The sequence below is a fragment of the Lissotriton vulgaris genome, chromosome 3_1 (assembly GCF_964263255.1).
Source record: "Lissotriton vulgaris chromosome 3_1, aLisVul1.2, whole genome shotgun sequence".
In the NCBI taxonomy this organism is placed as follows: domain Eukaryota; kingdom Metazoa; phylum Chordata; class Amphibia; order Caudata; family Salamandridae; genus Lissotriton; species Lissotriton vulgaris.
The window spans coordinates 1,511,403,694-1,511,427,358 of record NC_141689.1 but is presented as its reverse complement, the minus strand read 5'-3'; the positions used below and the strand labels follow the sequence as shown (position 1 = coordinate 1,511,427,358).

At 45.9% G+C, this 23,665-nt stretch overlaps 1 protein-coding gene across 1 annotated transcript in view; it reads left to right on the top strand.

The window, feature by feature from the left end:
- POLR2B (RNA polymerase II subunit B) overlaps positions 1-23,665 on the top strand; it is a 131,586-nt gene that overhangs the window by 47,840 nt on the left and 60,081 nt on the right. The window contains exons 9-14 of the mRNA XM_086961974.1: positions 887-1,006; positions 1,453-1,639; positions 2,575-2,718; positions 13,359-13,498; positions 13,598-13,709; positions 17,959-18,113. Coding sequence (XP_086818100.1) covers positions 887-1,006; positions 1,453-1,639; positions 2,575-2,718; positions 13,359-13,498; positions 13,598-13,709; positions 17,959-18,113 — 858 coding nt within the window. The remainder of the gene's footprint in view (positions 1-886; positions 1,007-1,452; positions 1,640-2,574; positions 2,719-13,358; positions 13,499-13,597; positions 13,710-17,958; positions 18,114-23,665) is intronic.

Below are 23,665 nucleotides of genomic sequence, written 5' to 3'. Positions count from 1 at the left end.
CTTGATTATAGTTCACAGCAGAGAGCCAAAAGCTGCCAGGAGCTGACAGCACCTCTTATCATTGGGCCGTTTACATACTCTGCTCTTCTCACCCGCGGGCCCCCCATTTGGATTAAGGCCTGTATACCTTAGCCTGCTGGAGGTTAACCGCACAGTTACAAGCGGCAGGTAAAGAGTCCAGGTACAGAGCCTGCTGAGCACGCCGAACGCCCTGATCACGCCTAGCGCTGATCTGGACCTCTAATCGGCATCGGCACACTGTTCCGTGGAGAGATCGGGTGAGTGCTCACCGCCTCCAGCGCCGCCGTGCTAGGGGCAGGCGCACCCACCGAGTGGCCCCCTCAGCTACGCTAAATTGCCGGCCGCCGTTGGCCGAAACACAGCAAACCGCACCCGCTGCTGCCGATGATGGACCCCCGCTGCCACTGCTGGTAACCCTGCTGATGCTCAGCTCAGCGCTCTGGTCGGGTAAGATCCAATGGAAGATCCCAGTACATTGATAGCGTAATAGAGATGTAGTGCTAAAGAAAGAAAGTGCCAGTTAAAACGCAGTGCTTCTTTCATGTTATTCTGCATTCTTCTCCATGGACAAGCGTCTCGCGACTGAGCTCTTCAGTCAGCCGCCATCTTCTCCCCACCCAACTGATGTTCAGCAGGCTGCTGTCATGGCTCCATGGTCTTAGGTGTGATTCCATATCCTTTAGGATATTACATTTTTTGTAATCATTGCATTAAAGTGTTGCAAGAGAAAAACAACAAATCTGGTTCATGTGTGTACATATGGAACATGCTTTTCTTTAATCCAAAGTTCCTGTCCTGCCTTTTTATATTTATATATGTACATCTCCAACATGAAATGTTTCTAAATTTGTATGGATATTGCTAGGTACATGGTTCATCGGTTACTTCTGGCAGCTTTGGGCAGAAGAGAGCTGGATGACAGAGATCACTACGGGAATAAAAGGCTGGATCTTGCTGGACCTTTGCTTGCATTCCTTTTCAGAGGGTAAGTAGTAATTACATTTTTCGTTAGAATTTGATGAGTAGATAGTTAATTGTTGTAAAAATACTTGGGTTCTTGGAGTTTGCAATGCTGGTGTTTTTAGTTTTTGGAATTAGTAATGTGTAGCTTTTTATAAAATGCACAGCTATATTATGATTCCAAAACCAATACCCTTTTGCCTCTGGTTCATTGCTAGTTTAGAATGAGGGTGGAGTAGTAAATTACTGACCATGCTTAGGCAGTATTTTAATATTTAAAAGCCCTTTTAGTGCTGTTAAAGTGGTTGCAGTTGAAAAAGCAACGACTGGTGTCAACGCTTCAACTTTAGGCTATGTCTGATAGAACAGTTAGTGTTTTAAGTTGTGCTGCTGAATACCCTTTGGAGGCATGGCACAAAGATGGAGGATAATATGAGCTTGTTACCATTTTAAGTTTGTTTTCTTGGGTAGAATGTTCAAGAATTTGTTGAAGGAAGTGAGGATGTACGCACAGAAGTTCATCGACCGTGGCAAAGACTTCAACTTGGAGCTTGCAATCAAAACAAGGATAATATCGGATGGCTTGAAATACGCACTTGCCACTGGAAACTGGGGTGATCAGAAGAAAGCTCATCAAGCCAGAGCTGGGGTGTCTCAGGCAAGTTTATATTTTAGGTTTGAAGAGTTTAAACAGTGTGATCAGTGTAATTTTCCCCTGAAATCTGCCCTTTCTTGTCTGTTACCATTTGATTGAAGGGGTTAGTTTAAGAAGGGGTTATTTGGAAAGGGCGTCACTGCAGCCCCCTATTGGTACTCTCAAATGGTGGTCTTTCTTGGCAACCTCTGGCCATCCATGGCATGCTACTCACTCTTAATAATATGTTTGCCCTGAAATAATTTTGTGAATCCTCTTCAAATTCTGGGCATCCATGGCACGATGGTACCTTTCTCTGACCTCTTGCTAGCTCCAGCAGTGCAGGGTTAGTTCAAGAAATATTGTGTGTATTTATTGGGCTGTATTGACAGTATGGTGGGAATTTTTACATATTGTGGCTATCTGTAGGATACTTGTGGCAATTGCTAGTATATTGTGGTTATCCATCGCACCCACTCCTCCTGTCTGGCATCTGCTATATGGTCGTCATTTTATTATCTATTATATGCATGCATACCATGATGGTACCCTCGTTGAATGCTGGCACTTGGCTAATTATGGTAATTCTTGGCATGTTGTACGCTGTTGTGGTATGGTACACTCAAAGTAACTAATATAAATACGTTTAAGTACAGTAGTGCAACTTAACACATTATGTTAACACTTGTGTACATGCTTAGCCAAGCCTTTCTCCGTGCCTTTTGACTGATGCATTATTGGTAATGCCTGTGTTTTGGGTTTCCAAACTCCTTTCTGCACAGTGAATGTCTTGAACTGCCCAATTATGGTTAAGAGTTTGCGTCGGAGACCTCTCTTTTTAAGTGGGTTTCTAGTTGTAAGTGCGTGGCCTGTATATCACGTTAATGTTGTTTATCATCAGTCGAAGCATTGAAATCCAGTACAGAAGCAGTAGATTTTAACTATTCTTGTCTTTGAAGGTGTTGAACCGGCTGACCTTCGCATCTACACTTTCGCATCTGCGACGTTTGAATTCTCCCATCGGTCGAGATGGTAAACTGGCAAAACCCCGACAGTTGCATAATACTTTGTGGGGAATGGTTTGTCCTGCTGAAACCCCGGAGGTAAATTAAAAAAAATAATTCAGCTTTGCAATTTGTTCTTTGTACTGTTCTCACACCCAGCTTTCGCCGTACCCATTTGTATGTGAATCATGCCACCTTGCGTACCATTTCAGATGGCACCTTTATTTAACTGGGACCGGCAAAGGAAGTATTCGTCCCGATTCATGAAAGATGCATTTGTTTAAAATGTCTATTCTCTGGGCAATCATCACTGTAAGTTCAGGCTTTTGAAAAGTCCTTCTGTGGATGTGTCGAAACTTATTCAGCCTCAAACCACAATAAAACTGAATTCTCCCTCGCCTCATCCAAGCTCAAGTCCAAACTTGAACGCTTTCCTTTAGAGTAGCCTGGCAACTATTGCTTTCTCGCTGACTCGCTCACTGAGTAAATTCCCTGACGTTCATCTTAGATTGTACCTTCATTTCGCTCCTAAAAACGACAATACAAGCTCTAGTTGTCAAGCCTAGTCTTTGAAAACACTGTCCAAGCAGGGATTCCTCCCCTTGTCTTCCAGTGACATTCTGCAGTCTGTGACCAGGTTTGCTACCAATGCAAAAAAAAATCAGAATCCAGGCATACGTTAAGTCCAAACTTTGAAGCCTTCCTTATAGATGCTTTGCTTCTCTATAACCCCTTCTTATGAGACCAGGCTACTTTCTATGTTTGTCATAAAATAAAAAGTGAAAAGCAGAAAGTCATTACAGTGGAAGTCCCCTTTCTTAAGAACATCTCGTAGCACAAAGAAAATTGGCACTGTGATTTCTGCTTCGAAAACCCTTCCCCTAGACTTTAGAACTTCAACCTCCCATGTCCCATTCCAGAAACCTAAAAACCCCACCAACGCCTGGTCAATGTCTGATTCTTTCGCCATTCCCCTGCCTTCTGATTCTACCCCTTCTTGATTTATACGTTTGCTCCGTTACACCTATTTTGCTGAATTATACTCAAGTCACTAGTGTTCCATTTAAAGTGTTTCTATTATTCTATGGTGCAGTTGCACTGTGTAAAATCTATAAAATGAGCTCACCAACGATGTGTATTAACCACTTGATCCTGTCCTTTACGGATACTCTGCCTGGGCACTAACACTTAGGTTCCAAAAATTCAGACATCCCAATATAGTAGGGTGTTTCTCACGCCTTGCATTTTGACTTTCCAGCAACTGGCAGTAAGACTTGCCCACCAAACTGTGGAGTTGCGCCATGAACCCTCAACCAAAACTGAAGTGTGAAAACGGGACCCTTCAACAGTAGACCTTAGAAGACAGATAGTGATTGGCTCAAGCGAGGCAATTACATTACCCCCTTATGACCTTTGCTGATATTTCTAACTACATTTGTTTTGAGATCTTACACTTTTAATAAATCTTTCAGAAACAAAAAAAATGCCGATATGGGTTGGTTTGAAGAAGGCAAGGTGAAGAAATTGGAACTACAAATTGGGCTTTAAAGTGATTCCACCAGACGGACTATAAGGGCGGCCACACCAAGTTAGAAATTTTTAATCCGGAATAAGAAAGTAGATATTCCATACAGAAAGTGGCTGAAGTTGGAAAAAGCTGCCACAGAGAAAGATTCACAAGCTTTCTGCTGGATGATCAGGGAAGTCCTTGGAGTAAGGAAAACATTTTTAGAAGCAATGGGTAATTCATTTCAACACAATTTTCAATTCCACAAACATCCCCACCCTTGAGTTTTTCCCCCGACATTGACGCTGGAGCCAATAGCAGCGTAACAACCGCTACCCAGATAGAGCTGTTTACAAAATCTAGTAAGGGAAACCATAGAAAGCCTCCAGGAAGGAAAGGCACCGGGTCATAATAGGATTCCCCTGGAGATTTTCCTCGCTGGTGTAGAGTGGTAGTCAGAGACTCTTCCAGAAGTTTTTATGGCAATAGTGGCTTCTCAAAGCTGCACTGACTCTTGGCTAACTGTTATTATTGTTCCATTATACAAGAAAGGTCATAAACACTATAAAAAGTCATGCGTAACGATAAGTTTAATTGATATAGATTGTAAAATCTTCTCCAAATTAGTATTGACCGTTCTGAATGAGTGGGTCATTAATGGCAACATTCTTCCCCCAACACAAAATGGCTGTTGAGAAGGTCTGTCCACGGTTAGCCAGCTTTTTACCTTTCCGCATTTAATCTAGAAGTTCAGCACAGTAGTAAAATTGCCTTTATGCATGGCTTTTTTAGATTTTTCATCAGCTTTTGATCTGGTCCCAAGAAATTGCATGTAGGAAAAATGGTGCTAGTTGGGCACAGATCCTGGGCTTTTGTCAATAATTCAAATGCTGTATACGGGCACCTCTTCCTATGTAAGACTTAGTCAAAAGGGGCATATCAACAGGAAATTCTATATCCATGGAGGGGTCTGTCATGGAAGCCATTTCGCACCTCTTGTTTTCCCTATTAATCAATGACTTGCACGAGGAAGTGAGGAAAGCATAATACCTATTACTGAGTTTAGTGTTTAATTTGTAAAATAATAAGTGCCAGGGCTCTGACCAGGAGACCTCTGCAGCTTGCACCACCAATCACCCCTGTCACCACTGCCAAAACAACTACTAACCATCTCTTTCACCTGCAAGTGCGACCGTTCAGATTATTCCAAGTCCCCAAAGCTAAAAGAGTGGCTGGGAAGGCAGGTATTAGTAGTTTTTAATGTGTATTACATTCATAAATACGCGTCGTTATGCTCCTCTCTAAATTAGATGAGCAGCACCACCATGTGGCAGACTGTCATAAGTGTGCTGTGGACAATTAAATGCCTGTGCCGAGCACCGGAAATAAATTAAATTGTGGTGCGGAGCACCGGAACCCACCAGCTCAAATTAAGCACTTCCGCAGTGCCTCTTGGAGTAACGATCACAAGTGGAGAGTCACTGGGATGATCTAGTTGTTGTTGGGAACCTGTGCTCATCACGCTCTGGAGTTGTGTAACAGCAACAAGATGTTGCATGGGAGGCCCTTCAGTGACACAGTTACGAAGGGGACCATTATCCCCCCGCCCTCAAATGCCAGGGGCACCACATCAAATACATTGAGCTCCTAGCCATATGCCTAGCTCTCAAAGAAATCTTTCTGATAGATACATCTGCCGTGTGGATTCCTCACCTTGTGAATATCCCCCTTGCGCCAGCAACATTCGGAAATTCTTTTTCGTAGCCTCGCGCCGACGTGGATAGGACGTCACAGAGACACGGCTCCGCTCGCGACTCCGCTGACGTCACCGACGCCTACAATAGGCCCACGCCGGCGTGATGACATCAGTTCCCTTTTTTCCGCGTCGTCGACGCTAACGGTTATCGGGAATCTCTGTAGCCTTCTGGTACATTGTTGCCGTTTTGTTACTTTATTCTGCTTCTCTGTATCCTGTCTCTTCGAAGATGTCATCCAAGTAGACTGGCTTCAAGCCCTGCAGGGAGTGTGGTAAAATGATGTCCATTACCGACCCCCATGAAGACTGCATCTGGTGTTTAAGTTCCGACCATGATGTGGAGGATTGTTCTTCGTGTCGGAAGATGAATCCGAAGGCCCTGAAGGAGAGAGAAGCCAAACTTCTGGTTGCTAAGGTGAAAGCTGGAAAGGAGAAGTCGTCGAGGTCTCGTTCTCGAAGGGCGAGTTCGAAGTCCAGGGCGAGGTCGAGATCTGCTTCTCGAGAGAGGTCGTCTTCGAAGTCGGCGTCGGGTCATGTTTCGAAGTCGAAGAAGAAGCACAAGAGGAGACATGAGTCCCGACGTCGCTCTGGTAAGGAGTCGGGCTCGAGGTCGAGGTCACCGAAGAAGGTACGTTCGAAGGTGGTTACCCTCGAAGTCTCCGAGCATGAAGGTGAGGCCTCGCCATCTGAGTCGCGTGGGCGGTCTCCATCTCCGGCTCCGAATGCTTCACCTGTTCCGAATCCGTCTCCGGCGCCGTCCCCGGCCCGAGAAGAGGAAGAGGCCCGGGAGGATGTGGATTCTGCGCCTGTCGATGAGCCGAATTCGATCCCTCCTCAGGACCGGCCTGATGGTTTTCAGCCGCCCTTTCCTGCTCCAGGCAGGACCCTTCAGCGTTTCTCAACGCAATGTATGGTGTCTTCTCAAGGGCGTGGTACCCCTCTGGTGCACCTTCGGGTCCCATGGGTCCTTTGGCATTCAGCCTGGGAGTTCCTCACTCCTATCCTCCGGCTCCGTTTATGCCTTACATGCCGGCTCCGACGCCGCATTGGCAATTCCCGGCTCCGCTGAAGTCGTCGACGCCGATTCCGGCGTCTCCTGCTCCTGTTCAACCTAGAGGGCATTCTTCTGTGCTGTCGGATTCGATACCGGCGCCGGCCCCGAATCCGTCGAAGCCGCTGGTGGATCCGGCTGCGAGGCGTGTAAAGGAAAGGTCAAGAAGAGAAGCTCAACGCCTTTTGGAGGAGCAGAGTTACTTGGGCTCACAGTCTGATGTTGAAGAAGGTGAACTAGAGGAGAGCTGTTTTGAGGAATTGGCGGATTCAGGGACCCTTGATTTCTCTCCAGAGTGGGAGTTGCCCTCAGGCTCAGGTGCTCCCTCTAAGGATATCCAGCCTTACCATCTGGTTATGAGGAAAGCTGCTGAGCTTCTTAAATTGACTCTGCCTACAGTGGAGTTCAAGTCTAATCTCCTCACAGAAGTCTTGCATTCACCAAATTCTGTGGTTGAGCCTTTACTTCCATTCAATGATGCCTTGACTGATCCTATTATGGAAGTTTGGAAGAAACCTTTGTCGGCTCCTGCGGTATCAAAGAGTGTTGCAAGGAGGTACAGGGCCGCTCCTGAGGACCCGGCTTTTCTGTCTTCACATCCTTCGCCAGAGAGTCTGGTCATTCAGGCTGCCTGTTCAAAGAAGGGTCTTAGTGCCTTTCCTCAGGTTCCTTGTGAGAAGGAAGCAAAGAAACAGGACCAGGTGGCTAAAAAGACCTTTTCATCGGCTAGTATGGCCTTAAAGTCGACTAATGCCACATGCCTAATGGGGAGGTATGTGCATGCCCTGATGGACTCCTTGCGTATCCTGGCTCCTAAAATTCCTGACGCAAACCGAAAGGATTTTGAGGAGGTGATTTCTGACACTCAGGCGGCAAACCCGCAAGGTAATCCAAAGTGGTCTGGACACTGCTGACTCTGTGGCTCGTATTATGGGCACCGCTGTTGCCACTAGGAGATCAGCCTGGTTGAAGTCATCGGACTTTTCGGATGATGTTCAGGCGACTCTGCTTGATCTTCCTTTTGATGGCTCAGGTCTCTTTGGGGAAAAAGGCGGATGCGGCTCTTGAGCGATTCAAGGATTGCAGGGCAACAGCGAAGTCTTTGGGCCTCCAGATCAGGGGCGCTTCATCCGGCAGAAGGTTCAGGGGTTTTGGTCGCTCCTTTCGGAGTTTTCCGGCAAGGCCAACAGCAGCAGCAGCAGCAACAGCAGCAGCAGCAAAATTCAGTGTACAGATCGTACAGGGGAAAGCAAAGAGCGCGTCCTCGTGGACGTTAGCCCTCCTCTTCCTCCACCTCTTCCAACCCCCCTGCCGCAGAAAAGCAGCCCTAGATCCGCTATTCAGGATCATGTGGGTCCGGTTGGGGGTCGGCTTACCCATTTTCTACAGGATTGGGAATCGGTTACGACAGATCTTTGGGTTCTCAATCTTGTAGAAAATGGGTATGCCCTTCCCTTTCGGGAATTCCCCCCTGTTTACCCTCCTTGTCAAGGTTTTTGCACTCAGGAACATCTGTCTCTCCTGCAGGAGGAGGTTCTAACTCTGTTACGAAAGGGTGCGATAGAGGTGGTTCCAGAGCAGGAAAGGGGTCAGGGATGCTACTCCCGGTATTTCCTGATCCCCAAGAAGGATGGCAGGCTTCGTCCTATCCTGGACCTCAGGATCTTGAATCTCTATCTGAAGCAGGAGAAATTCAAGATGCTCACCCTTGTTCAGGTTCTTCAAGCGTTGATGGAAGGAGACTGGATGGTGTCGCTCGACTTGCAGGACGCGTATTTTCATATTCCCACCCTGAAGTCGCACAGGAAGTATCTCCGTTTCACGGTTGGGTCGCAGCACTACCAGTTTGCGGTCCTTCCGTTTGGTCTTACTACTGCGCCTCGAGTCTTCACCAAGGTGATGGCAGTGGTGGCAGCTCATCTCAGGAGATCGGGGATACCTGTGTTCCCGTATTTGGACGATTGGCTGATCAAAGCGGAGTCGTCAGAGAAGGTGCTCCATCATCTGCAAGAGACAACTCCGTTGTTGTTCAGGTTGGGTTTTTCGATAAATGTACCCAAGTCTCACCTGGTGCCCTCCCAGTGCAACCTGTTCATAGGTGCCGTACTGGACACTACTGTTTGTCGTGCATTCCCTCCTCCTCAAAGGATTCGCGACATACAGGAAATGGTTCATTTGTTTTACCCTGGAGCGGTCGTTCCAGTCCTGAAGGTCCTTCGCCTGCTCGGTCTGATGGCTTCTTGCATTCTCCTGGTCAACCATGCACGCTGGCACATGAGGGCACTCCAGTGGTGTCTCCGCAGGCAGTGGTATCAGCACTACGGAGATCTCGGGGAGTCGGTGAAGATCTCCAGAGAAACTGCAGCGGATCTGTCTTGGTGGAGCGTGGAAGGCAACCTGTCACAAGGAAAGCCTTTCCATCTACCTCCATCGGTGGCCACGGTGATAACGGATGCATCCACTCTAGGGTGGGGTGCTCATCTGGGGGATCTGGAGGTCAAGGGTCTTTGGTCTCCAGAGGAAAGGTTGCTTCACATCAACCTTCTAGAGTTGCGGGCGATACGTTTGGCGCTCAAGGCCTTCCTCCCTTCCCTTCGCGGTCAGTCGATCCAAGTCCTGACGGACAACACGACCGCGATGTGGTACATCAACAAGCAGGGAGGAGTGGGGTCGCAGTGTCTCTGCAGAGAGGCTCTGCGTCTCTGGTCCTGGGTTCAGGACCATCAGATTTGTCTGATGGCAAATCATCTGGCCGGGGTTCTGAACGTGCGTGCGGACAGTCTCAGTCGGCAGTTCTCCGCCGACCACGAGTGGAGGCTTCATCCGGAGGTGGTTCGTCACGTCTTTCGGACGTGGGGGACTCCTCGGGTGGACCTGTTCGCCACTCACGAGAATGCTCAATGCCCGTTATTCTGCAGTCTCCAGTATCCGATGCAGGGAGCCTTGGGGGACGCGTTTCAGTTAAGTTGGGGAAGTCAACTCCTTTATGCGTTTCCTCCCATACCCTTGATTCCTCGGGTTCTGAGGAAAATTCGCCAAGACCGGGCCCAAGTTATATTGGTCGCCCCAGATTGGCCAAGAAGGGTGTGGTATTCAGATCTACTCCACCTCTCCTCACACCCGCCGCTCCTCTCAGGGCAGACCTCCTCTCTCAGATGGAGGGGCAGGTTCTACACCCCCACCTCCAGACATTGCACCTTCATGCCTGGAGATTGAATGGGGCAACCTGATTTCCTATTCTCTCACACCTGATGTGGTGGATGTCATTTTGTCTGCCAGACGTGACTCCACTAAGACTGTCTAATCTTATAGATGGTCTAGGTTTGTTATTTGGTGTGGTGAGAATGATATTGATCCGTTGAGGGTCCATTTATCGGATGTGCTCCGGTTTGCTCTTTCTTTGGCGCAACAGGGGCTGGCAGTCGCCACAGTTAAGGGCTATCTTTCGGCGCTGTCGGCTTTTATTTGTTTGCCTGATCAGCCCTCTCTTTTTAAGTCACCTGTAGTCTTGAGGTTTTTGAAGGGTCTTGTAAACAAGTTCCCTCCTACTCCTTTTATTGTACCTCCGTGGGACTGGAATCTTGTTCTGACTTTTCTGATGGGCTCTCCCTTTGAGCCTCTTCATAAATGTCCTATGAGGCTTTTAACCTTTAAGGCAGTTTTCCTGGTTGCAATTACCTCGGCAAGGAGGGTGAGTGAGCTTCAAGCTCTAAGTTCCAAGCCCCCGTTCCTGACTATACATGCTGATCGGATGGTTCTTAGGACCAGGGCTGCTTTTCTCCCTAAGGTGGTGACTCCTTTCCACCTTGGTCAATCCATTACCCTCCCTACCTTTTATCCTCCCCCACACCCTTCCAAGGAGGAGGAGAGGTTGCACCGTCTGGACCCTAAGAGGGCGGTGTCTTTTTATTTGGACAGAACTAAAGACTGTCGCTTGGACGATCAACTCTTCATTGGCTTTGCTGGCTGCAAGAAGGGGAGAGCGGTCCATAAAAGAACTTTATCCAGATGGATCGTTCTGTGTATTAAGATCTGCTACTCTTTGGCCGGTAAGGAACCTCCAGAGGGTATTGGGGCTGATTCCACTAGAGCGAAGTCAACTACCTCTGCTTTGGCTAGAGGTGTTCCTGTGGAGGACATTTGTAGGGCGGCAACTTGGTCTTCCCTCCACACTTACTGCTTGGATACCGAAGTCAGGAGGGACGGCCACTTTGCGCGCTCTGCCCTTCAGAATTTCCTGGTTTAGAAGAGTGGACACCCTCCTCCGGGAGTGGGGACTGCTGTGGGACTCTATTCACAAGGTGAGGAGTCCATACGGCAGATGTATCTATCAGAAGAACAAGTTACTTACCTTCGGTAACGCTTTTTCTGGTAGATACTATATCTGCCTGTGGATTCATCACTGACCCACCCGCCTCCCCGTTGTCCACTCTTCTATGCCAGAGTTATTGTACTGTAATGTATATTTATTTTGTTGTCAAGGAAATGTTTCATTTGCTTTCCTGCATTTGCTTTACACTGTGTGTTTTGCCTTGACTGTTGTATGCTGTGTATACTTTGTATATATCTACTGTCATTGGTCCTTCCGTGTGCCTCGATGGCACGGAAAAAAGGCGGAACTGATGTCATCACGCCGGTGTGGGCCTATTGTAGGCGTCGGTGACGTCAGCGGAGTCGCGAGCGGAGCCGTGTCTCTGTGACGTCCTATCCACGTTGGCGCGAGGCTACGAAAAAGAATTTCCGAATGTTGCTGGCGCAAGGGGGATATTCACAAGGTGAGGAATCCACAGGCGATATAGAATCTACCAGAAAAAGCGTTACCGAAGGTAAGTAACTTGTTCTTCATGTCATTAAGGGAAAATTAGCACTCATCAAGACTGACAACATGACGGTCATGTATTGCTTCGGTTATATCAGTCTCCCGTACGAGTGCATGACTGTGATCATGTAGGGCTGAGAAGTGGAAAAGGTGTGTCGAATATTGCATCCCCAAAAACCTGGACCCCCATTAAATCATGCTGTCTAGGACATTGTTACCTCTGGCGCTTACAATAGTCAGGACTTGCCTACACATCCATATGACTGCACCTGGCACCTATTGTTGCCTACATGCGAAACAGGAAACCTTCATGGAGTGCCTCAAGGCTATCGTGCCTCCTAGGGTGCCACCTGCCCCTGCATGGAACTTTATTGTTGTGCTCACCACACTCTTACCTTCTTCCTTCCCGCCCCTTCCCCCTCCGCAGCCCTGCACTCTTGTCCATTTCAGTTTCCTCACATAGAGTCTGGCATTCATCAAAACCATAACTTCCCTTATATGCATCAGTTAGCAACAGCCACTATTCATTCAGGTTCACAGGAACAGTATTGTTCACCAGAACTAATTTTAAGTTTGTCCCCAAGGTAGTATCCCCTTTCCACTCGAGTCAAACTGTAGTGCTCCCAGTCTTCTTCCAGCAGCCAGACTTGGTGACCAAGAGAGAGCCTTCCATACGCTAGACGTTAAGCAGGCCCTCATGGACTTTTTTGATCAGACTGCTTTTCCGCAAGTTGACAAACGTTGTAGTCTTTGACAAACTCCACCAGACTCCCCTCAAGGCAGGCATAGCTCTGCGATAGTTCAGTGCATCCAGATCTGCTACCATCAACCGAAAAGAACCCTGCTGCTAACCCCCAAGTCCTACCTCCTACCCAGGGCATGCTTGAACCGCAATAAGGCACAACTTAGCCTTTTTGGGCAATATCCCACTAGCTTATGAATGCAAAGCAGCCACCTGAAGAGCCCCAAACACGTTTACCAAATGCTATTGTGTGGCTATGCAAGTCTGTAAGCAGGCTAGGCCAAACGGTGCTAAGAACTTTGTTTCAAGCATCTGCACTTTTCCACTGGCTAACCAGCACTTCAAAGGGTTACTGCTGTATGCAGAGCATGTGTATCTACAGCCACACATGCTATGAACGGAAAATGTTACTTAACATGAAAAGCATCCGATTGTAGCTTGTAGTGCTGTAGATTAACATGCACCCATGTTCCTTCCCAAAGCCTGTCTGCTGCACATTTTACATTCACAATAGGCATAGTGCACCATGTTCCGGTCATTCACAGCTCTACACTTCTAACCACTTGCTGTGTGAAAGACGGTCTAATATGGAGTCGATGCCCATGTGCATTTCCCACTAAAAGAGGAGTCCCAATGAACCCTGTGACTTGTCTTAAATCAACACTATGGCAGGAGTATGCGGAGCATGTGAATCTGCAGCACTACATGCTATGAACAGATGCTTACAGGACAAGAAATATGTTTCTTGTGATGCACACATTGTATTTGCTTCAAAAGAGATGCATTATGTTTGCTTTTAAAGTGCTGTATCCTTTAAGCGATGTGCTCATAAATGGCTTAAAATATTTGACTATCTTTCCCCAGGGTCATGCGGTAGGACTTGTGAAGAATCTGGCCTTGATGGCCTACATTTCTGTGGGTTCTCAGCCTTCACCAATTCTCGAGTTTTTGGAAGAATGGAGTATGGAAAATCTGGAAGAAATCTCTCCAGCGGCTATTGCAGAGTATGAATTTTGTAATATGGGTGAAATTCTTCATGCTTGGCCCCACTGTCCTGGTTATAAATGGAATTGGTTTATGTTTTTCTTTTAATATTTTCACAGTGCAACAAAGATATTTGTCAATGGATGTTGGGTGGGGATACACAAAGACCCGGAACAGTTGATGAACACCCTGAGGAAACTGAGACGACAGATGGACATCATTGTATCAGAGGTAACGTTGAGATTTTACTTCCAGGATTCTGTTGTGCACTTTTTTAAATGTTATTTTTTTTTAGGTGAGAATGGCAAATGTTGTCCTATTTGCAAGTTATGTTAATTTCTTGTAAAGGTTCATGTTCTATGCATTCTATAAAGTCCAGGTTTTACAAGCAAGAGAACTGGGAATATTGCAAGTTAACTTTTCTTAATTCCGATTCAGGCCACTTTTCAAATTGCAAATTACTAGCACAACTGTTTTAGGGACGCTCCATTAATAAAATCAAAAAGGTACCTCTATTAATGTTGACCAAGTTATTTTATAGATACATTTTTTTGTTATTGTTAAAATCCCAAGGTTAGTTTGACGTGATTTATTCTGTTTTCTTATGCGAACAGTAGACAGTAGCCGTAACCAGGAAGATGTCTCAGTGAGTTGATCATGAAGTGTCGCCATCCAGTGTGGCCTGCAAGTCAGGTGTTCGAATTCCACCAAAGCGAACTAAGGCTTTTATCTTTTAAAACCAATAAATAGATTTTCCTTTAATTGGGCAACATTGACACTAGTTACTTATAATGGTTAGAACATGCGAAACAGTAGTATTAAACTCCCCCAAAATGTTTGTACTGTTCTTGAATCGGATATTTAATTCCATTAGTATGACACCGGAGGAATCCCCTCTGTTGTATTTGGCTTCAGAAGTGACCAGATTGCTGCAAGGTTAACTGCTATCTCTTTTTAAAAAAAAATTTTTTATTGAGCAGTACCATCAGGAAACATCTAGTATTTACACATTGTAAGAAAAAACAAGGAGAAACAAAATATTTTACATTGAAAGCACTTCCCATCTTAAGTAAACACATAAGGCAAACAAAAATTAATCAGTCAGCAAAAATGATCCCAGACCCTTGCAAATTTCTTTGTTGCCCCCACTCGCTTAGCATAAGCCTCATCAAAACACTTTGTACGTTGCATTTTATTCATCCATTTCCCAAACGTAGGTATTGTCATAAGATCAATGAATGAGCAACTAACATCACAATGGCAAGAAAGCGCCCCTGAGATTCAGAAAGTATTACCTCCTTGCTACCTATACCAAACATAACTGCTTCGGGAAAAGGTTTATAAGTTTTCTTTATCACGGTACTAAAATACACAAATATTTGTTCACAAAAAACTTGAAGCTTAGGACAAGAGAAAAAATGTCGCCATCCTTCTGCTGCCAAAATTCCGCAGTGACAACAGCTATTCCGCACTTCTGGATACCTTTTATTTAGTGCTCCTGGAGTGTAATAAACCATACAATTAGCAAAAAATGCCATCCTTTTATATTTGGCTGCTTTCAGAACCTTGTTACCTAAAGACAAGATCTTTTGCCAATCCTGATACGAAAAAACACATTGTGTATGCACCTCAACTTTTTCTAACATCTTTCGTACCAAAGGAGATTCATCCTGCTGGTTTAGTAAACGGTACCAATTACCCACTCCAGTTAATCTTGCAACGTATAATGCGGAAGCAATTTTACCAGTAGGGATGCAAGAAGTAAAATTATACTTTTTTTAAAAGTTAATAATTTGAAGAAATTTTAAAAAGGAAATTTAATTTGGCCCGTGCATCCAGCTTGAGCTTCCTGCCAAGTAATCACCCTGCCATGGATGCCTAGTTGACTCAGAAGCCCTAAACCGGAGTCATTCAATTTTTTTAATTGAGCAAAGTGGATAAATAATCCTAAATCGCAACACTCTGTTAATTTTAACGCAAAAAAAAACAGAGAGATCCTTTTGCTTAAAAACCATACGTAAACGATATGAACATTCCACCAATGTCTTATAACGAGTTTTTGGGGGGAAATTTTGCAGTGTTTAAAAAGGCCGGGAGTTGAGATCCGGCTTCCTGGATCATTTTGCTGATGAAAAAATTATCCATCTGGTAAGGTTTAGACAACAGACATGCTATATAGTCAAATAATGCTGCTTCATAATATAATCGAATATTCGGGAGTGCAAGCCCACCAAGCTTAGTATCTAATTGCAAAATCGGAAGCCTCACTCTAGCAATCTTTTTATTCTACACAAAAGTTCTAATCATAGCATCAATTTGTTTATAAAAAAAAAAACTTTCACTTTAACCACATCAATGCTTGGGAAATTCATCGTCAATGCTGAATTTTTTAAAATCCCATTGTTCATGACGAGCTCAGCTCGTCATGTGTATGGAGGTGTACATCATGACGAGCTGAGCTCGTCATGAGCGTCCAAGGAGTTAACGGGGATATTTGTAAACAAGAAAATCAAAAGCCGTAAAATAGACATCTTGATTAGTGCCACTCGTCCTATCAATGTCAGGGGAAGATTCGACTATTTATTCAGGAGATTTTGGATCTTGATGCTTGTGATATCATAATTCTTATTAAATAAGTCCCTATGATAAGCTGTGACATATATCCCCAAATATCTGATTGGCTCAGTTTTTCATTGCCTGGTGTTTTAATGCATCTGGAAGACAACCCAACCATTAATTTATGTTTTAGAAGGATTTATTTTATAACCCCCTATTTGCTAACTGCCATCTCAAACAATCTCTGATAACGCAGCCAATAACCAAGGAAAATCCCATCTTAAATATGTTTACTCTCATATCACTGTGACAGCATCTCTTGACTGTTTCTCCTGCCTACGTCTTGTTGGCCATGAAAGGGGTGGTCATATATGCCCCATACACACTAGATTCTTTTCAGCAGAAGTCGAGGAGATCTGGTTCATTATCTGTTAGTATTGTTTTTGAGAACAAAGTTAAAAGTCAAAAACTGCCGCAGTCACATCTCCCCCCCCCCCCCCCTCCCACATTATAAATGCTTATCTTCTTTTAACTTTACTCTAATTCTTGAAGCATCCTCGATCCAACCCTTTGAGTTGATCCTTTGTGCGTTCAGAGGACATTTTCTTGCCCCCCTATGGGCCATTTCAGTTAAAGTGAGTACAGATTCAGTTATTGTACTGTTCTAATTCTCTGCCATTTTGATTGACCTTGCTAGAGTCTTAAAACGTGGTATGTAGAATAGTGGTAGTACATACCTCCTGTTTAACCTTCTGCAGCCTTTCCAATTATGTGATATTAGATATTATCATAAGTAATTGTACCTGGATTTTCAAAGCCTCTTCTAAAGGCCGTTCTTCTCGGTTTTAACTGCAAATTGATTGCACATGCAGAAGTTTTCGATGTCACCACTTGGAGTAGAAACTCTGCTTTATTATCTAAGGCAGTGTCTCTTTGTGTGGCTGTTGGGCTGAAAGAACGCTCTAGATGTTTGGTTATCATGAAGCTGTGGTATGAAGCCATAATTTAGCGCACATACACCAAAGTTTACTTGCATTGGCTAAGCAATTTTTTTGGGTGTTCAGATAAGTTTTATTGGTTGTTTTCATAAACAATATTATATGTACCCAAAGTAAATGCATACAAAACATTAAATAATAAACAAAATAATACACTGATAGTTACGAATAAGGTAGCATCATGCCATTCTATACATTGCGTTCCTAGATCTGTAATATTCCCTTCATGTGGTACTGAAAGGGCTATATGACCACCCTAAAGTTAGGTACATTATAATGAACTTAATAAACAATAATACATATACCATAATACAATAATGGTATGCATCTGTTAATACTACACAACAGCATTGACATGGTACGGCCCTATCGGAGAAAAATTAGCTAACCTGTGTTCTGTGTTGTGTACAGCCGGAGGGCCTACCTCCCCCTCTAGGATTCATGATTCATGGTGGCTTATGTGATTTGAAAAGCAATTTTTTTAAATTATGGATGGATGAGGGTTGTCTGTGTTGTCTAACTGAAGCAGCTCACTTTCCCAAGTTGGAGTGAGATGTAAAATGTTCCGTCTTTTGTCGCAGCCATGCAGAGTGCCCCTTCTCCTTATGTGGCTGTGTGAGATCTGGGAAATGGTACCAAAATTAGTGGGCGGAACAAAGCAAGATTGGTATATACCAAGAAATTGTGCAGCTAGGAAATCGGGAGAATTTTTGCGAATGACTTTATGAAAAGAACTCTATATTTAACAGAAAGCCATGTCTTACTGGCAAAATAGATGCATATTTGGGTAGGTTAATAATGAGCCTGGCAGTGGTGTCCTGCATCAATTGCAGTCGGTACAGAAGATAGTGCAAAGAGGAGATTAACCTGCAGTGTCGTAGTTTGATTGCATCAAAGGATTCTTCAGGATGTGCTTTTTGCTTTAGGTGTCGATGATTAGGGACATCAGAGAGCGAGAAATCCGTATCTATACTGATGCAGGCCGGATCTGTAGACCACTGTTGATTGTGGAGAAGCAAAAGTTGCTGTTGAAGAGGCGACACATCGACCAGTTAAAGGAACGCGAGTATAATAATTACAGGTAAAAACCTGGTAAATGGTTGTACGTCCTAGTTCTCTTCCATGTTTCAAAGTCCAACAAATCCACAAATTTGAAAAATGAGTTTGCATGTGTAATTTGTGTTTACTTTACACAGAGGAAAACTGTATCGCCTGAGAGCGTCTTAAGTTCTTCTCCAGTGGTACCATTCCTATTGTGAAAAGTCAAGTAGGATGAGTGGCTCAGACGCAAGGTTTGCCCCAATGTAGGTGGGGCCTTCAAGGGTGCGCAGAAATACATAGTTCACATGAATGTATGCCAAAAGGACTTTATGCTCTTAAAGTTGAAGAAGAAACTATGAGTAAAACTTTCAGTCCCTTCAACGGTCATCAGGTTGCAAAATTATTACTTCTTGCAGCACAACTTAGTTGCATTGTCAACAGTTTTTCACCTTTTTAGGTTTTGCCTCGCCAAAAAGATGCGCTCTGCGCATCTTTTTCGGCGCAGGCGAAAACCTGATGAGAACTGTAGTGTGCTTTGGGTCGGCCCTCGTCATTCATTGGCTGGCTCCGTAAATGGAGCCTAGCCATTGGATGAGGGGCCTGTCCGTCAATGCCGGACCAGACACGGGGGCGTTCCCGACATTCTTTGGCTTTTGCCGACGTCACGCGACGCCGGGAACGCCCCCGAGTCTGGTCCGGCATTGCCGGCACTTCTGCGTCTCTTCTCCCCCGTTTCCCGCCCCGTGACTGGCCGGCCGGCCAATCCTAGCGCGGCCGGCCGGAAGTGCCCGCCCCCCGCAGAAGAAGGAAGACGGCAAGAAGTATGGCGGCGCCCGCGGGGCTCCCGTGGCCTGGAGGGAACCCCGGGAGATGCGGAGGACGTTGCCGGTCTGCTTGCTTTTTTTTTGTGCATTTTTTTTTGCCCTTTCCCACCCCCCTCCCGCTCTCCGTGTCACCGAACCCGTTACCTCCCTTTCAAAAGACCCATACTACCCTCAATAGCTTCTTCACACTTTTCCTCGTGGCCCGCCTCACGCATCCATTTACAGCTATCCGCGCCAGGGGCCGCACCCACTTTCCTGAAACGAGAGCTGCCGGCAGCGTTGCTTGTTGCCTTGCACCCCTGGGGACTTTGTGCTGGTGAGATTACGTCAACAATGAAAGCAAACATTAACCAGTTTCGCAACACTGAGGTTTTCTAAGTGTGCAGTGCACGCAGGAGCACTCAACTATCGGGAAACTCGGGAATCTGGTGTGTTGTGCTTCGAAGAACTAAAGGTATAACCATAATAACATTTGGTAGCATAGATCTGTAGAGTGAGTTCGTTGCTTCTTATCTTATGCAGAGAACGAGGCAGCCTGATTGCCTAACTGTCCCGGGCTGGGCCACGGAATTAGGGCAGGTCGAGTCCCGGAATTGGGGCTGGCCATTAAACGAGACCGACTAAGCAGTGAGTGTACACAAAAACCTGCTCTTCAACATGTCTGTCCGTGCTCCACTTGGGCTGGAGAGGTCAATTCTTTTCAGAAGACCATAGCGAGAAGAGGCAATTTCTTTATTACATAATTTAGCTATAATAACTACCCATTAGCCCTCTTGGCTGCATGATCTATGCATTGACATATGAACTAGTGGCTTGTTAATACCCTGGTCTTTGTTATATACATGCAAATATCTTTGTATGAATTTGGATTCAGCAAATTCCCGGCTGCCACAGATGGTTCCTAACATGGCTTCTGGGATTACAGGGTCAAACTGGGTTGTCTCCTTTTAGCTATGTTTTATTGTCTTACAGTGAAGTGCTGTCTTTTAGTCCTGCTATGTGGACGTGGCAGATCTTTCCTATCTACAGTAGGATTATATTAGTGAATAACCATATATTTGTTGCAGTAGCATAATTCGCTGAAGCGAACACCATTCACTGTTTGCTTGAAGACCAACCTAGTATATTTTCAAGGTGTGACCTCTACATAATGTTGTGTCTACCTACCTCAAGCTGAAGTTTCCCAGTACCAGTTGTATGTGGATTTATGTGACACAGCTTCAAGAAGTTGGGAATGGAAAAGGTCATCTCAAATTACTTCTGAGTTTTTTTTGTCGATGATTAAAAAAAATCTCCATATAACAGTCAAACAGTTTCATGTAGTGTGCGACTGACTACTTGAAGCCTGCATTTAATTTCAAAACTTGTAGTTTCCCGTTTCAGTCTATACCTACGATCCCGCAAATGTAACCGCATTCAAAGTGCTGTTGGTCAAAAATCCAGGACTGTCTGAAGAGCTCATACTTGGCACGGGGCCCTTTGGCAGCCTGGAGAGCCAGTACGTAGTTTGGACTGATAATTGATGAAGATGGCTCCTGCCACATTTCAATGCTACAGGAGGGCATGTGCCGACCATAATAAATGCAAATTATTGACGGATGGTTTAGAAACTTAAATGGATGTACCTTTTCTCAACAACTGAATTATTTAAGCAGAGTCCTGTTTAACCTCCCCACCTCCAGGGCTACGCTTTCTTCAAACGTCATCATCTGTATGTTGCACATATTCAGACTTCACTTCGTTTTTAGTTGTGGCCTAGGAGCACCTTTGCACCTATAGGTGTAAGCGTCCCCATCCTTATATAGTGAGCCATACATACTGCTGCAAGTCAAATTACACTTCCTTAGTTTTGCAGAATACCCTTTGCCCTGCAGGCCACCATGTTGCAGTGAATATTTAGGAGTTAAAGTCAAACTGATCTGTTTTATGCAAATTCGTATGTTCCTTTTCTCAAGCAGACTATCATTTGCCCAGCACATGTCTTTCGTCATTTCGTATGCTGGGGTGCGTGCAGATTTAAGCAAAAGCTAGCACATGATGGGATATTTCTGCTGCTCCTGGGCTGGACTGGACTCCCGTATGAGGTGCAGTCAGTTTTGCTGAAGCAGGTGTGTTCCTGCCAGTTCACATGCGGCTTCTCTTCAGACACCAAACCTCTGCTGCATGTGTCCTCTTGCTTTCATCCCTCCCCAGCAGGGCCGTGCCCCCTTAGCTGTCAAGCCTTTGCAGTTATTTGTTCCCCAGATCTGCCCACTCCTATCCTCGTAACCCTCACCGGTTCCTTGTGTTCCTGTAGTTTGCCTTCAACAATGGTTGGAGCAGCGGTGGCCCAGCCAAGTCCGTGTGTCACCTGCTAAAAATGGCGCTCGTTCAATTGCACTATCCTAGTCTCTCTGTGTCCAATCTAAACCCACTCCTAGCCTTCAGTCCACTGTGACTCCTGATGCTGTCCCATCCGTTCACCAACCCCAACAAGGTTCTGTCTCTCCTCCCCATCCAAATGATGCAAACTGCTGAACTAGTATTAAGAGAGAGTAGGGATGTTTGATTTGATTTTTCTGTTGTCCTTTCTCTCTTGCCCCCGGCTGTATCCCCCTCTTACCCATTCCTGTCCATGTTTCATCATTATCCCCCATACACTCTGTGTCCCATCCTATCGTTAGTTCTCCAGTAAGATCATTACAGGCTGGCTGCCCTATAAAGTGCAACAAACTATGCCAGAAATTGCTTTCTTGGCTGGGACTCCAAATGCACTTGCACTGGAACGGCACCCTTTCGTATGACTTCCATCATGGGGCTTTGTCCTTCTTCCCCCGTTTCCCTCTCGTTCCTCTCCAACTGTGGTTCTGGTCCATTGTTTCTCCTCCTTTATCCCCTGTAAGTTCATTCCCACCACTGCCACGGTGGTTGGTATCCTTTGCTCATCCATCTCCCCCCCCCCCCCCTTCCTACATGTGGGAGATCACATTGCTGTTTCACTCACGCTTCTATAGGTGGTGGGGTAATGTGGGACAGGGGCGTTGAGTGCGATGGTTCAGATTTATGTGATAATTTTCATTTTAATGAAGTAATGAGAGTGCTGCAGTGTTTCAGGGTCACACAGAGGCTATATGATTATGCATGGTATGAGTTTGGTACGACCTTGGAATATATTAAAGATCTCTCATTTTGCTTTGCTCCTCGTCAGTGACCCTCTCAAATTAGACCTTTTTCTTATGTCTTAATGGCTTTATGGTAGCCCATTCTATGGTTTCTTTTCTGTCTTGTCGTACACGTTTCATGTAGAGAGCTGTGCAATAGAAATTCCAGTTGGCAGCTTGCCTTTTTTGGGTTCAATCATTTCTCAGTTGACCCATTTGTTGGTCACTTTGGCTCCATGTGATGAATACATTCAGTTTGTTGGGTGGGTCTGTTATGATGTGATAGAACGTTTACACTATGGCTTTTGGTTTTTGAATATTCAACCAATTTTCCCCATCTCCATTTTATTTATTTATATAAAGTTTTATATAGCGCAGACGTGATCAAGTGGGTATCAGAGCGCTTTACAAATGATCGAGCTACAAACAGAGTTGCAGGTAAAAAAAACAATGATGAGTAAGAAACTGGAAAAGATAAAATATGCCAACGCAAGAGGAAATAGAGTAGCTTATAAGTGCAACAGACAAATAGAGGGGTTTAGCACAAACCGACGTCACAGCCATAGTCAAAAGCATAGGACCCCCTGCAGGAAATAAAAAAATGAAGTAGCGTTAATGGAGGTAATTGCCGTCAAACAAGGGCATTCATCCATAGAGCTTTCACTTCTTTTTAGGTTTTGACTGGCGATGCGCTTTGCGCATGCGCCAAAAAACCTTGTTTTGTGTGTGGGGTCGGGTCTACGCCCCCTCCATTCCCCTCCTCCCATTGGCTAGCTCCATAAATGGAGGCTAGCCATTGGGAGAGGGCTCCGTCTGTCAATCTCGGACCAGATTCGGGGGCGTTCCCGAGCATTTTTGGCTTTTGGCGACGTCACGCTACGTCAGCCAAAAGCCGAGAACGCCCCCGAATCTGGTCCGGCATTGAGCCGGCACCTGCCTTCCTGCCTTCCTGCTTGCGTGAGTGCTTTGTTTTTTTTGCCGTGTGTGTCTGTTCCCGCTCCCCCACCCCCCCCTCCGCTGTCAGTGTGTCCGTGTGTGTCTGTTCGCGCCCCCCCCTCGCTCCCCCTCCGCTGTCAGTGTGTGGCCGTTCCCGCCCCCCTCCCGCTCTCCGTGCCTTTCCGCCCCCCCCCCCTCCAATTACACCAGGGGTCCCAATTGTCGCCCGCTTATGGGCTCCCTCAGCCCGTCCGGCATAGGGTTGCATGGGAGAGCTGTGGGGTCGGCATAGCTTACACCCCTCACCAGTATCTGCCACCCCCTGCGCATCCGGGGTTGCGTGAGGGGATATGGCCCTCGGCCGTGGCTGCTGGTGAAAGGGCGAGAGTTGCGCCCTTGCGGGCGCGGGCGGCCGATCCGCAAAGCTGTGCTCGGTGCCAGGGGCCGGAGCTCGTGTTTGCTGTGTCGGCTAGCGCCATTGTGAGCTCCTGGACAGGCGCTAGCCGGCCATCTTGGCTACCCGGTTTCTCCAGGCACAATGAGCGTTATATTTCAAAGACTTTATCAGTCGCGCAGGGCCCGTGCGGACCCCGCGGGGGTATCCACCGACACACTTGAGGGTGTGAAACGGGCCCCGCAGCTGGGAAGTGCATGCTCTAAGCCTCGCGGGGCGTGCAGCGCATGAGGCCGCG